Source organism: Geotrypetes seraphini, chromosome 10 (genome assembly GCF_902459505.1).
Source record: "Geotrypetes seraphini chromosome 10, aGeoSer1.1, whole genome shotgun sequence".
NCBI classification, from domain to species: domain Eukaryota; kingdom Metazoa; phylum Chordata; class Amphibia; order Gymnophiona; family Dermophiidae; genus Geotrypetes; species Geotrypetes seraphini.
In genome coordinates this window covers 127,716,664-127,729,865 of record NC_047093.1, presented here as the reverse complement: position 1 = coordinate 127,729,865, position 13,202 = coordinate 127,716,664, and the positions used below count along the sequence as shown (strand labels likewise).

Sequence of the window (13,202 nt, the reverse complement as noted above, 5' to 3'; positions counted from 1 at the left end):
CAGTGAACCTTACATAAAAGGTACACATCTCATAACCCTCTTATGGTGTATGGTAAGCCCTCCAAAACCCACCGGACTGTACACCATACCAATAGCCCTTATGCAACTGTCACTTATGTAGGTACTGCATAACCCAACAAGTAGAACAACATTGGATCAGAGTTTATATATTTTACCAGATCTGATATTACAAGCTAAATACACTTCCAGTAAAGGGAGGGAGGTATTATTAGATAGAGGGTTTATTCTAATATATATTTGTTATAAGTGCTTTTATGAGATTAGTTTATTGTATTTGATTGCACTGTCTGTATGGTTTTTAAAATCAATCAATAAATAAAAAAAAAAAAGGCACAAGAAATGCACTTTGGGACAGATCTGAAACTGAAAATTGAAAACAAAGGATCAAGGGATACAGCAAGAACATGTTTATCAAGATGGGAATGAATTTCACTAAAGTAAGGCAGTCAGGACTGTATCAGTACTGAAATGTGAAAAGAACCTTGACTGTCTATGATGTCATGCAAGTGTTTTTTTCAATAAAGGATCTTGGTAAAAAGAACTAATACTTTTGAAAGAAAGTATTTGTTTGATACCGGGCAGTATTGGGATGGAATCTGGGAATCTAGGGAAGATTTCTTTAGGACTGTCACAGGAGATCAGAGCAACAGCACAGGGCAGGAACAAGTAGGGCTCATTCCTCCCCCATGGAGGCCACCAGACCACGAATGGGATGGGGGAAGAGAGTGATCGCAGAGGAAGGGAAAAGAGTTTTAGTTTCAGTCATAAATAAACACGAACCCGGGTTTCGATCTGAATCTTCTTTGGAATGACAGGGCAGAATTAAATTGTGAAAGTGATCAGCCCATTGCAAAAGACTACCCTCTCACGCTAGATGCATAGCGGATAACATTCCAGGTACCTGCTTAGTTGCTCGCTAGCTGCCAAAGTGTCTCCACTTACCAGTTCTCCCCTTTCTCCTTTGAGCCTGACTGATCATCATCATCACTGAAGTTGAGCTGTTCTGTGTAATCCACTTCCATCTGAGCCCCTTTCACATAAGAAAAACATGCGTCATAGAAACAGCAACTATCTGCAGTTATTCAACTGTGACCGTTGAGTTGCTGCTTTGCTTACCTGCCCAACCTTCATCAGCCTCTGTGTCCAAGTTATCAAGCTCCTTTAGCTCACTCGCACTAATGATGGAAGGGCGCTCTACACCCTCTTGCACCCAGGTCTGGGGCTGCTGAGCATGCCTGCCCCTAGGCATTCTAGACAGAAAAAGTTGTTAAGATCAAATTTTTATGGGTAGTATCCTCTGCAAACAATAGTTTCCATTAGATTAAATTTATGATTGTCATAAGATATATTAGTTGTATATGAATTTGGGAGGGGAGTGGGGGTTAAATCTTCTTGGTGTATGATATTGAAGATTTTTCAAGTGATGTTGTATTATAATTGTTTGATATTTACTGTACACTTGATGTAAGTTTAAAAATGAATAAAGAAATAAAAAAAAAAAAAAAAAGATTAAATGGTTTGAGCTTTCAAGTGGATTCATCTCTGAGGATTCTGGACATGTTAATTGCTCCCTTGGCTAAATAATAATTTAAAAAACTTTTCATGGTATTAAGGAGACTCGGGACAACTGAACACCTGCTCAAATTTGATGAGCTTAGAATAGTAGTCCAGGCATTATTGATGACAGTTGAACTACTGCAACATCATTTATAATGGTTTTTCAAATTCTTTGCTTAACAAAAAAGAGCACCATTAGCTGTACACCCTCATCAAAAGAACAGGGGTCGCCATGCAACAAATTACTCAAAATTGGAAAGATTATACTAAATTAAATTATACATTTTGGTGGAATTCAGTTTGTCATATATATAAGATGGAAAAGATGTTAGCGTTACAACAAGGGAATCTTCATAATTTTAAAAAAATATGGGAACCATTGACTAATTATTCTAATGATCAGATATCTTAGCACATGGGTAGCAGATATGTGGGGGAGGGGTGGGAAATGTATATCATATGGAATTAGGAATATTGATAAAAAGGGGGGTATTTATTTTATCTTACAAGATTATTTGTTTGTAAATACAAGTGATATATGAAAATTGGTTATATTATGTTTAATTCACTTGTAAGAATTCAAAAATGAATAAATTAAAAATTAAAAAAAAAAAAAAAAAGAACTTGTACAATGTGATACATGCCAGCAGCACGCCTTCTTCGGAGTAGCCCCCACGCTCTGGTATTTACTCCCAGAGGGGCTATGTCTAAGTCCAGACTACCCTTCAGGAAGTAGGAGAAAGTTTGGCTCTTTACCCAAGCCTTTACTACATTGGCGATTCTACACCAGGACTAGCTTGCTACACGCACTAAATCAGTTCCTTATAACTTGTTTAACTGTATAATTAGCTTGCCTGGAGTTTAGCCCCCATCTGTTTATCTAATCTAAGGCTTTGATTTATATACAGAGGAGTCATTCTAAGAAAGCTCGACTCGGTTTACAATAGTTAACTTAAAAGAAAAAAACCATAAGGAATAATGACAAAATTTCAAGAAAATTAATTTTAAAAATGTTTAGCAAATAAAGTGTTTTTTAAAGATTTACGAAAAAATTGAAGTGAACCAGAACTCCTTAAAAGAAGCGGAAGATCATTCCAAAGTTGAGAAAATTTAAAAATCCAAAGATTGACTAAAAATCTTGACTCCTTTAGTTTCTTTCCTGGAAGAAAGGGATAACGTAAATTGTTGGATGCCTCTTGCAAAAGAGAATCTGTAGACTTTCCAAGATAAAGGAATAAGAGGAGTAAAGATACCATATAGGATCTTGAAAGCAACACAAGCACATTTAAAATGAACTCTAAAATAAACCGGGAGCCAATGAAGACTCTGAAACAACGGAGTCACATGGTCAAATTTACATTCCCAAAAATCAATTTCACAGCAGTATTTTGAATCAATTGCAATCTATACTCTGTACCACCCAGCTTGTCCCATTTAACTGCACTTTATAGGATAAGCTGAATTGTAGAAAAGCATTATTTGAATGGTCTGATGTGTATTTATTAGTTGTTTCATAACTATTATTCTGACATTGTGCTATATCTTTTATTTGAATTTCAGTACTGTTAAGTATATTTTTGAAACTGTTTCATTGGTAGCTCTATTAAGTTTCCATAGCCCCAGGTACGTTAGATAGATTGTGAGCCCATCGGGACAGAGAGGGAAAATGCTTGAGTACCTGATTGTAAAACCGCTTAGAAAACCTTGATAGGCGGTATATAAAATCCTAATAAACTTAAGAAAAAAAAATTTAATGCCGAAGTTGGACTGAACCTAGAAGCGCCAAAGAGTTTCTCACACTGAGCCTCCCAACTCTGAGTCCTCTTCTGCACTTCAGAACAGACAATTAGAAGCTGGGTGGTCAGGTCCTAAATACAACCAGCAATGGTCTTGAGCCACCCTTTACAACCACAGAGTTTTACGTGACATGGGGGGGGGGGGGGGGAATAGCCTAAGCAAAATCAAACAAGCTCAATTTAAAAAAAAAGAAAACCTAACCAGGCGCTTAGGTCTAAGTGGAAAGGAGTTGCACAAAAGTAAAAACTACTAAGAAAAACATAAAAGGGGAGAAAAATGATTTAAAAAAGGGTCCCAGCATACTGTTCGGGAAGGCACCAAAAATGGCAAAGAGATGTGTTGAGAACAGTTGATACTTGCTGATCCTGCATACTCATGTTGGGTGGGAAGGCATCAACACGTGTGGTGGTGCCAAAGGCTTTGAGAAAGTTTTTGAATGTTGGGTAGCGCCTGCACCAGGGCTCTATTGGATGACATCACCCATCTGAAATAACATCCTGCTTGTCTTCAGAGAAATATAGGTTTGCCTAGGGCCTCCAAAACCATTAATCTAGCTCCGAGTGCACCATACAATATTATCTGCCACTATTGCAGTATACTACAAAATTTTATGCTCTGAAGATAGTACAGTATTAGTAGCACCTTCACAAATGTGTTTTAATGTTAGGACCAATAATTATGAAATTTATACCTATTCCTGTGTGTAAATCATGAAAAATATGAAAAATTAACTTTTTTTCTTTTTCATATTAAATTAAACTGCTAAATATTGTTAAGGCATTTATTAAATTCTCGAGTCCCTGTCTCAAGATAACAAAGGTGCAAGTCAAGCTTCCAGTTTCTATATTTGGCACTAATCCAGGGATCTCAAAGTCCCTCCTTGAGGGCCGCAATCCAGTCGGGTTTTCAGGATTTCCCCAATGAATATGCATGAGATCTATGTGCATGCACTGCATTCAATGCATATTCATTGGGGAAATCCTGAAAACCCGACAGGATTGCGGCCCTCAAGGAGGGACTTTGAGATCCCTGATCCTTGCTTCGGCTGGTATATACTAGTAAATTAGCCACAGCCATAAATGGGAGATTTTCTGTAAACATGTTATGGGAAAGTGTTCCCATAATGATTCATAGGATACACGACTACATTATAACATAACCTGAAACACATAAGAATTTAAAGTACTTGGTTCCCTTAGTTCTGTGGACAGCTGACTTACTGTTAAAACAGATTTTAAAAACTTACTTGCTTGCTTCAGCTGGAGTGGGGTACCTGTTTGGCATTGGAGGGAACGGCATTCTGGGATAGGGATGAAACATCTGTAGAAGAAGGTAAACACATTTTAAACACATTTTAGAGCAAGGGCACCACAAACAAGTTTGGTTTTAAGGATTAACATATACAGATGAACTATAAAACAAAGCCACCAAATACAAAACCAGATCCACTGGTAGTCCTTGGGGACCAAAGTTTGATCATCTCAAATGAATTTGGTCAGCAGGAGCCATCAGCCATTGCATCCATAGGATCACTGACCATTAAATCTAAGAAGTGTTCCAGCATCTTTGGAAGGCAACTGAGAAGGAGCAAGACGAGTCTCATTAACCATGCATAAAAAATATTCAGAAACTAATGTCAAGAGTCCACTTTGTCCACCTATTTATGCAGGTCTACTGTTGTTGCCAATGTATGGGGGGGGGGGGGGTCTTCTACCACCTCTCCCAACACTACTAAAATCTCACCATATTTACTCCATACATGATTGAATACTGTAATACTTCTATATACCATCAATTCTGAAGTTTCAGATGCTCAACGTCGTGGCACTGAAAATTTCTCATAAAGCAAAGTTACTTACTTGTAGTCGGATAACAGGCTATTCTCACTGTTGGGTCCAGAATGCAGCACCAGATCTGACTCAACCAATAAGGCACGATTAGGATCATTGTTTCAGCAGAGTTCTCTCTCTGGAGGAATTGGAGGATACACATACAGAAGACCCATCCCCAATCGAGAAGGAAGGCATCCAACACTAGTGTGCCATGTGATTTGAGCAAGGAACAAAAACTGGAGGACTTTGCTGTTGTGGTAAAAAGATTCACCAAGATCTTACAGGCTATACTCATGTTGAGCAACCACTCGTGAGGTTGCAGCACACTACTCAGTCTGTTCACCATGCTTTTGTCCTCACCTGCAATCTATGTGGCTTTACGGGCTATCCCTTCAAGGAAAGCCCACTGCCACATCCCTACAGCCTCCTGACACAAGGGGTAAGAGCCCATACCCCTCTTGCTTGTTCACATAAAACACTGCAACCTGATGGACTTCAGAATCAAAATATTCTCATTCAGACAATTTCTGAAAGCCTTTAGAATGCTCCAATAGCCCTAAGTTCCAGGAGGTTGATGTGAAGTTCTGTTTCCTGAGATGACCACTTTTTCTCTGGGTGTGAAGCCCAGCTACATAAGCTCACCATCCCAAGTTGGATACATCTGTCATTAATATCTTCTGAGAAGGTAGAATTTGAAATGGTCCACCAAAAGAAGAGAAGAGAGAGCCTCAACTCTGGTCTTGCTTGGATAACATCCACTAGATTCCCTGCAGCCTGAGACCACTGGGAAGCTAGGGCCTACTGGGCCACTCTCAAATGGAGATGTGCCACAGGTGTAACAAACACTGTAGAGGTCATGTGGCCCTTCAATCTCAACATGTGCTGTCACCTAATTCGAGCTTGCAAAGCCAGGCACTAAGGTACTTGCTATCGTGCAAGGAGGGAGGTGCAGAGGGGCAGGTAAGCCCGAGCCTGCCTTGTATCCAGCAGGGCTCCTATATACTCCAATTTCTGAAGAGGAATAAGGTGGACTTGGGATAATTTATCATGAACTCTAGTAGCTCTAGCACCTGAATGGTTCTGCACATGGACTCTTGAAGTTCCTTCTTTTAGGCAATTATTTCTTATGTACAAAGAAATTCATCATTCTCAGTTATGGCACCTGTTCTCTGGAACTCTCTCCCTATCTACCTTTGTGAAGAAAAATCCTTCATTATATTTAAAGCCCAATTAAAGGCATTTTATTTCTCTCAAGCATTCTGCTCACAATTTTTTTTTTTTTTTTTTTAAGATCATGGGGACTATTTTATTTGTGTTTTTTTCCCCCTCCCTCTCCTTATTTTTCTTGCAATTCTTATTGTAATTTACCATATTGTTTTCCCCTTTAAATGTAATAGTTTGTCTTGTTTTATTCCCTCATTTTTTACTTACTGTAAACCGCTTAGTTTTTAACATTTTTGTTTTATATTTGCAGTATTTTAAATAAATTGAACTTGAACTTCAGATGTTGTGCTCTTGAACAGCCAATCGTCCAGACAGAAAAACACATATACTCCCACAGCATGCATAGAAATGCTGCTACCACCACTAAACATTTAATAAACATCCTGGGAGCTGACGCAAGGCCAAAAGGCAGAATGCTGTACTGGTAGTAGTGTTTCCCTATTTGAAGCCTGAGATACTTACTGCGACTAGAAGTATTGACACATGGGTGTAAGCATCCTTCCAGTCTAGAGGGTATAGTCAATCTTCTTGGGAAGGAGGCAGCCCAGGAATTCATCCTGAGATTCTCTTTGACCAAGAATTTGATCAGGGCCCTTAGGTTTTCTTGGGCGCAAGAAAGTACCTCACGTAAAATCTCTTCCCTTTTTCCTCTGGTAGCATGAGTTCAACTTCACCAGTCCGTAAAAGGGCAGAGATTTCCTATATCAGTACCTGCTTGTGTGGGGAGCTGAAAAATGACACACTCAGTGGACAATTTGGATGCAAATTCAGTGTGTAACCAAGACAGATTATTTGAAGAACCCACCAATTGGAGGTTACAAGGGTCTACCTTAAATGAAAAAAATTTAGACACCCCCGGCAGATTGTCCAAGATGGTTACTATGTCTGAGGCTATGCTCTTCAGGAGCCAGTCAAAGGCATGCCCCCCTGCTTCAACTGGGAAGCTGGCTAAGACTTTTATTGATGGGGCCAATGGGGTTGAGAACACTGGGGCTGGGACTGCTGGGCAGAGTGAGGAGGCAGCGGCTTCCAGAGGCAGTTATAGGGAAAAGCACCCTTCAGGGATTTAAGAAAAGGTTAGATAAGTTCCTGCTGGAAAAGATCATATGCAGGTAAGGCTAAACTCAAATAGAGCACTGGTCTTTGACCTAGGGGGCCGCTGGTTCAGACCACTGGTCTGAACCAGCAGCAGCAAATCTTATATTCTTATATACACTTTTAAAAAGTAATAGGGTCAACACCTTTGCCTGCTACAATACCTCCTAAGAGGATGGAGCTGCAGGCTGCGGAGACAGGGACTGGATGGTGTCTGTATGCTTCTTAATGAGGTCAGCCACTTCCTCCACTGTCTCCAAAAAAGATCGTCTCTATGGCAGGGAACATCTGCTAGCCTCTCCTGAGCTGCTGGTTTCAGGTCAGAGATGCAGCCATGAGAGTTTTTGCATTCCTATACCCAAGTGCGCCTGGCAAAATATTTCTGACATTGCAGCTGCTTCTTGGTCAGCTGGACAAGTTCTTCAGCCTGCTCTGGATGGAGAGTTTCTGCAAGAGATAACATACTGAGTACCAGAAACTTCAAGTATATGCTTGTATAGGGCTGGTAGAACTGGATGCAGGAAATTAGCATCAAGGCCTGAACAGTTTTCCTCCCAAAGGAATCCAAAGTCCTGGCCTCTCTACCCAGGGGAACCGAGGCGTGAGTTCTAGCACTTTTGGCCCATATGAGAGCAGATTCTACCACTAAAAGGAGAATGAGGAAGCTGGGCCCTTTACAACCCAGGAGCCATCTAGATACAGTACAGCGTATCCACCTTCTTAGGTGCAACTTGCACTGAGATGGGAGTTTCCCGAATCATCAGTGTGTATGTATGGATAGAGTCCAACAGCCCTAGGCGGTTTCTCTATCTCCAACTTAAATGGGATGACCGAAGTCATCTCCATGATAAAACCAGTGAAAAGTGAGAGAATCGGGTGGAGATTTCCTTCTCTCTTGAAGTGGTGAAGGGTCAGAATGGATTATATATGACTCCTCCTCCGAGAAGTAACATAGATCCTCATCTAAGTCCCACAACATTATCTGCTGGTAATCCCAATGCTTAGGCAGATTAAATATGATTACACTCAAAACACTTTGTTCCATTGATGGCCCTTCCCTTTGGAACAGACTACCTTAAAGAAATATAAATTTAACTTTAAAACCTCTTTGACGATGCCTTCATACCAAATGATTTTGTTTCTTTCCTCTTTTCTCCACTCCAATAAGCCTGTTGAGCAACCCCATTTTCCCTTGACTGAACCACTTTTCTTTTCAATTATGTAGCTCCAGATTCTCCTTTCCCTGCTGATATACCTATTTCCTTTTTTTTTTTCCCTTTCTCCTCTCTCTTTCTCATGCTATCCATTATAAATGTAAGCTGCTCAGATATTTTCATGCTGTGTGGATTAATAAATATTGAACAAACATGGAACCTTGGCATGATCCCAGTTAGACTCCTCAGGCCTCAGCCTGCTTCAGTTCAGTGAAACAATGCCCATGCCTCAAAGAGCGCCAAGGTACAGTTCTACCATTAGACTCTAGGGAAGCTTCCTGTCTCTTTGAAGGTGGTGCTGTAAGCATCAATGCTGACATGGGAACTCCTTGAAGCCCCAACGTCAATGCAAAGATTTCTGATAAGCTTCAGGTAGGGCTGAGCTTCAACTGGCACAAACACCCTCAAAGCCTTTGGATGGTTGCAGTTGTAGAATCTGAATTAGCTCCTCCCCAAGTATAGCTTGGTACTGCGGGGATTAATTGACTTGCCTAGGGTCACAAGGATCGAACCCACCTCAGGGTGCCGAGGCTGTTGCTTTAACCACTGCGCCATACACTCCCACTCTGATATCCTGGCACTCCTGGTACCATGTACCAAGGACCAATGTTTGTGCTTCTTGGGCTTACCCTGACATGCATCATCATGGCCTTTTGGTGCCAATGAGGATGTCAAACAAGTACACATCCTTGGTGTTGGATCCAATGCAGACTGATCCCGGTGTCGACTAACAGCTGTCTAATGAGGAGGAGACCCTTTTTCTATAACAGTGCACTCAGTGTTTCCCGATGCCTGGGTAGCCACTGATGTTGTGCTTCCAATGCTGAAGTCGTTGGATCGACCCTGGAAGGCCAAACAACTTCTCTTGCTGAACCTGCTGTGCTTTCTGAATTCTGAACTGCTTTTGCAAACAGAGAGAACAATCATTAGGATTATGGGCAGATCCAAGGAACCTGAAGTACCAATTGTGCAGGTCCGTAACCGAGATCACCCAATTACAGTGGAAACCACTGGTAGGTCTTTGACATCGAAAAAAGTATCACACCAAATTAAACTCTACAAGTGTGAAGCAAAAAAGGACATGCTCAAATTGAGGTCAAGCTCCAGCCCAAAGTTAAGCCTAACACCGCGAAAAATAAAGAAAATATAAAAGGACCAGAAGAGGGATTTTTTAAATAAATAAAAAAAAAAGACTAAAAGCAAATGCACAAATTCATGCACTAGAAATATTAATTGTCATCAAATTGCCTCCACTGGGTACCGCAAATGCAATATGTGTGTTTACTGCCAATATGCGTTAAAATGCAGCCAGGTGACTGTACCCTCTAAGGCAGGGGTGCCCAACACGTCGATCGCGATCAACCAGTAGCTCAGGAAGGCAACGCGAGTCGATCACGGAGCCCATCCCGGGCTCCATGATAGACTCGTGTTGCCGTCCTGATCTCTAGGGCCTTTTAGCTGGGCGGTCCGCCCAGCTGTCATCTGCTGCTGCCACCGCTCCTGAACATTAAAAAAAAAAACAGAAACCTTTTTGATTTGATAGGGGTAGAAAGTGCGGTAGGTGGAGTTTGGGAAGGAGCTGGTCATGTTAAATAGGTTTTATGTATTTTTTGAAGAGTAGGGTTTTAGTTTCTTTTTTGAAGGGCTTGTCGTCTGTGGTCGAAGACAGTAGATTGGTGATTTATCTGTCTAGCTTTGCTGTTTTGGTGGCCATTAGGTTGTCATATAGTTTTCTTCGTTTGATGTTTTTGGTTGGCGGGTGTGTGAATAATGAGTGGGTTCTCCTGTTTCTAGTTGAGGTGGATTGAGTTAGTCGGTTGTTCCAGTAAGTTGGGCTTTCTCCATTAATAGCTTTGAATAGTAGGCAGTAGAATTTGAAGTGTACTCTTGCTTGTATTGGGAGCCAGTGTGAGTTGTGGTATGCTTCTGTGATGTGGTCATATTTATCAAAGAAAAAAAAAGACAAGTTAATTTAAGCATGAATTTATAATGTGCATAACTAATGGACAGGCTGGATGGACCATTTACTATGTTACTGGGTTACTCTTCAAAGAGTGCATATATTATAGAAGTCACCATAAGGATATGAATGGGTAAGGAAGCACCAACAAACGTCCTACACAGAGGGAGTAGTAAAAGGCTCTTTCTTTTAAAGAAATTATTATAGAAAAAAGATAGGGCCACTTACATTGTTGACAAACGGTGGCATCATGGCTCTGTGCTGGGCAGCAATGTCCGGTTGTGGCTGCTGCTGCCCATTTACCTTGGGCAGAGACTGCTGTGCAGGTACAACTGGAAGCCATGCTTCACGTTTCTCAGGCACTTTGGCCAGCTCTGCAGCTCCTGCTGCTGTACTGTTACCATTCACATTGTCAAGGTCAGAGGAGTTTTCATCAGTTGGAGATGCTCCTATGCCAATATTCTTTCCACCGCCTTCTCTCCAGCTGGCAACATCTGTGCAGAGGAGCAGAGAAAATGGACATGTAACCCAATTTCTACATTTGCTAAAATTGGAACTGCAAGTTTCAAACAAGTTTGTCTTGAGAGTTTAACAAATATTGTGTACTAGCCTCACAGGTCCCTGTCATCTGTCATACAGGGCCAAGTTTCACTCAGGGAAACTATAAGATCAGTCATTTGGAAGGAGTGAGGATAGTCCATATACTTAAAGGCTTAGAACATCATTTGTCATTAGCTTCTGAAGCAGCTGCAATTCTAGTAAGGGACTTTTTTTTTGTTGTTGTTGTTTTTATAGCAATGAAACAATTGGAATGTGACAATTAGATAGTCATGAAAAAGTGAAGGCAAATATGTGAAATTCACATCCCTCCCTCCCCAACAGAAAAGCACAGTTACTTACCTGTAACAGGTGATATCCAGGGACAGAAGGCAGATATTCTCACATGTGGGTGACATCATCAACTCTTGAGAAGTCTCAAGAAGGCCCGTACCACGCATGCGTAAAGTGTCTTCCTGCCCGACGTCAGCTCAAGGACCATCAATTCAGTAAAAAGCCAACTAGGAGAGGTAGGAGGGTTGTGAGAATATCTGCCTGCTGTCCCTGGATAACACCTCTTACAGGTAAATAACTGTACTTTATCTGTACTCACTAGGACAAGCAGGCAGCATATTCTCACATATGGGACTCCTTAGCCGATATGTTCAAATGTGAGCTTCTCTTATGTCTGTTGGCTGAGAAGGAGAAAAGGTCAGTTATAATAGTACCTTGAAGCAGAAATAGGCGAACTTAAACTTCACGTGTGCCTCCATCGGTAGCCAATGCAGCTGTCAGTAAGGTGTCACATGATCAAACTTCTTCAGCCCGAAAATCAGTTTGACCGCTGCATTTTGCACTAGTTGTAATCGTCGCATATTCTTTTGGGAAATTGCTAAATAGGCGATATTACAGTAATCAAGTTGACTCAGTAGGTGGGATTGTACCAGGATTCTAACTGCTGTCATATCAAAATATGCTCTAATGGATCGAAGCTTCCAGAGAGTGAAAAAACCCTTTCTGATTAAGGAGTCTACCTGGTGTTTCATGGTTAAGCTCTGGTCTAGTGTTACACCCAATACCTTCATAGTAGGCTGAATAGGATAACTAAGTTTATTGATGTATAGTGGTGTTTTGGTGTCAAGCGGGTATGGCGAAACTATGAAAAATTTTGTTTTTTTCTGAATTAAGTTTCAGTTTGAATTCAGTCATCCATTGCTCCATCAAATTTAGTACTTCTGATGCCTTGGGAGTAACTTCCGGGAGAGTTAGCGAATGGAATGATTATCGTAAAGTCATCTGTGTAACCAAATAACTTTATCCCCAGCTGGGTCAATTGCGCACCTAGTGAGGACATGTAGACATTGAAAAGCAATGGGGATAGTGGTGACCCTCGCGGTACACCAGATGGATTGCTCCAGGTATCGGAGAGATCGTAATTGAAACGTACTTGATAGGTACGGGACATAAGGAAACCTCAAAACCAGTCTAACACCTCTTTCCTGATACCAATTGCATCTAGACATTGTAGCAGTTTCCATGGTCCCATGTAATATGAGTGAGCACTCGTGAGGTTGAAAGAATCTGTTTGTCTGCTAGAGCATTCTGTTTCCCTGCTTGGTAAATTGGTTTCGGGAAATTATTGTGCAGGATTGCCCAAGACCAGATCTGCATCGACTCTTGGCAGAGAGGACAGGAGCACGTACCTCTCTGCTTGTTTATGTAGTACATGGTTACTTGATTGTCCATTCTGATTAGTATTACTTGTTCAGGAGGTGATCTTGAAAGGTAAGAAGGGCAGTGCGAATGGCTCGGAGCTCCAAGAGATTGAGATGGAGGTATCTTTCTTGAGGACTCCGGGAATTCTGAGTGTGAAGACCATCTAGGTGAGCTCCCTATGCATACTTAGGCATCTGTGATTAGTAACTTCTGATGCGGAGGAATGTGGAATTGGAGATATTAGTGGTT

General features: G+C 41.1%; 1 protein-coding gene across 8 annotated transcripts in view; it reads right to left on the bottom strand.

The window, feature by feature from the left end:
- Nucleotides 1-13,202, bottom strand: part of PRRC2C (proline rich coiled-coil 2C) — a 179,741-nt gene that overhangs the window by 105,644 nt on the left and 60,895 nt on the right. For all 8 annotated transcript variants that reach the window (XM_033960038.1, XM_033960041.1, XM_033960042.1 and 5 more), the window contains 4 exons: nucleotides 10,929-11,194; nucleotides 4,622-4,695; nucleotides 1,138-1,271; nucleotides 964-1,051 (listed from right to left, as the gene is read on the bottom strand). In XM_033960038.1, the coding sequence (XP_033815929.1) occupies nucleotides 964-1,051; nucleotides 1,138-1,271; nucleotides 4,622-4,695; nucleotides 10,929-11,194 (562 nt within the window). The remainder of the gene's footprint in view (nucleotides 1-963; nucleotides 1,052-1,137; nucleotides 1,272-4,621; nucleotides 4,696-10,928; nucleotides 11,195-13,202) is intronic.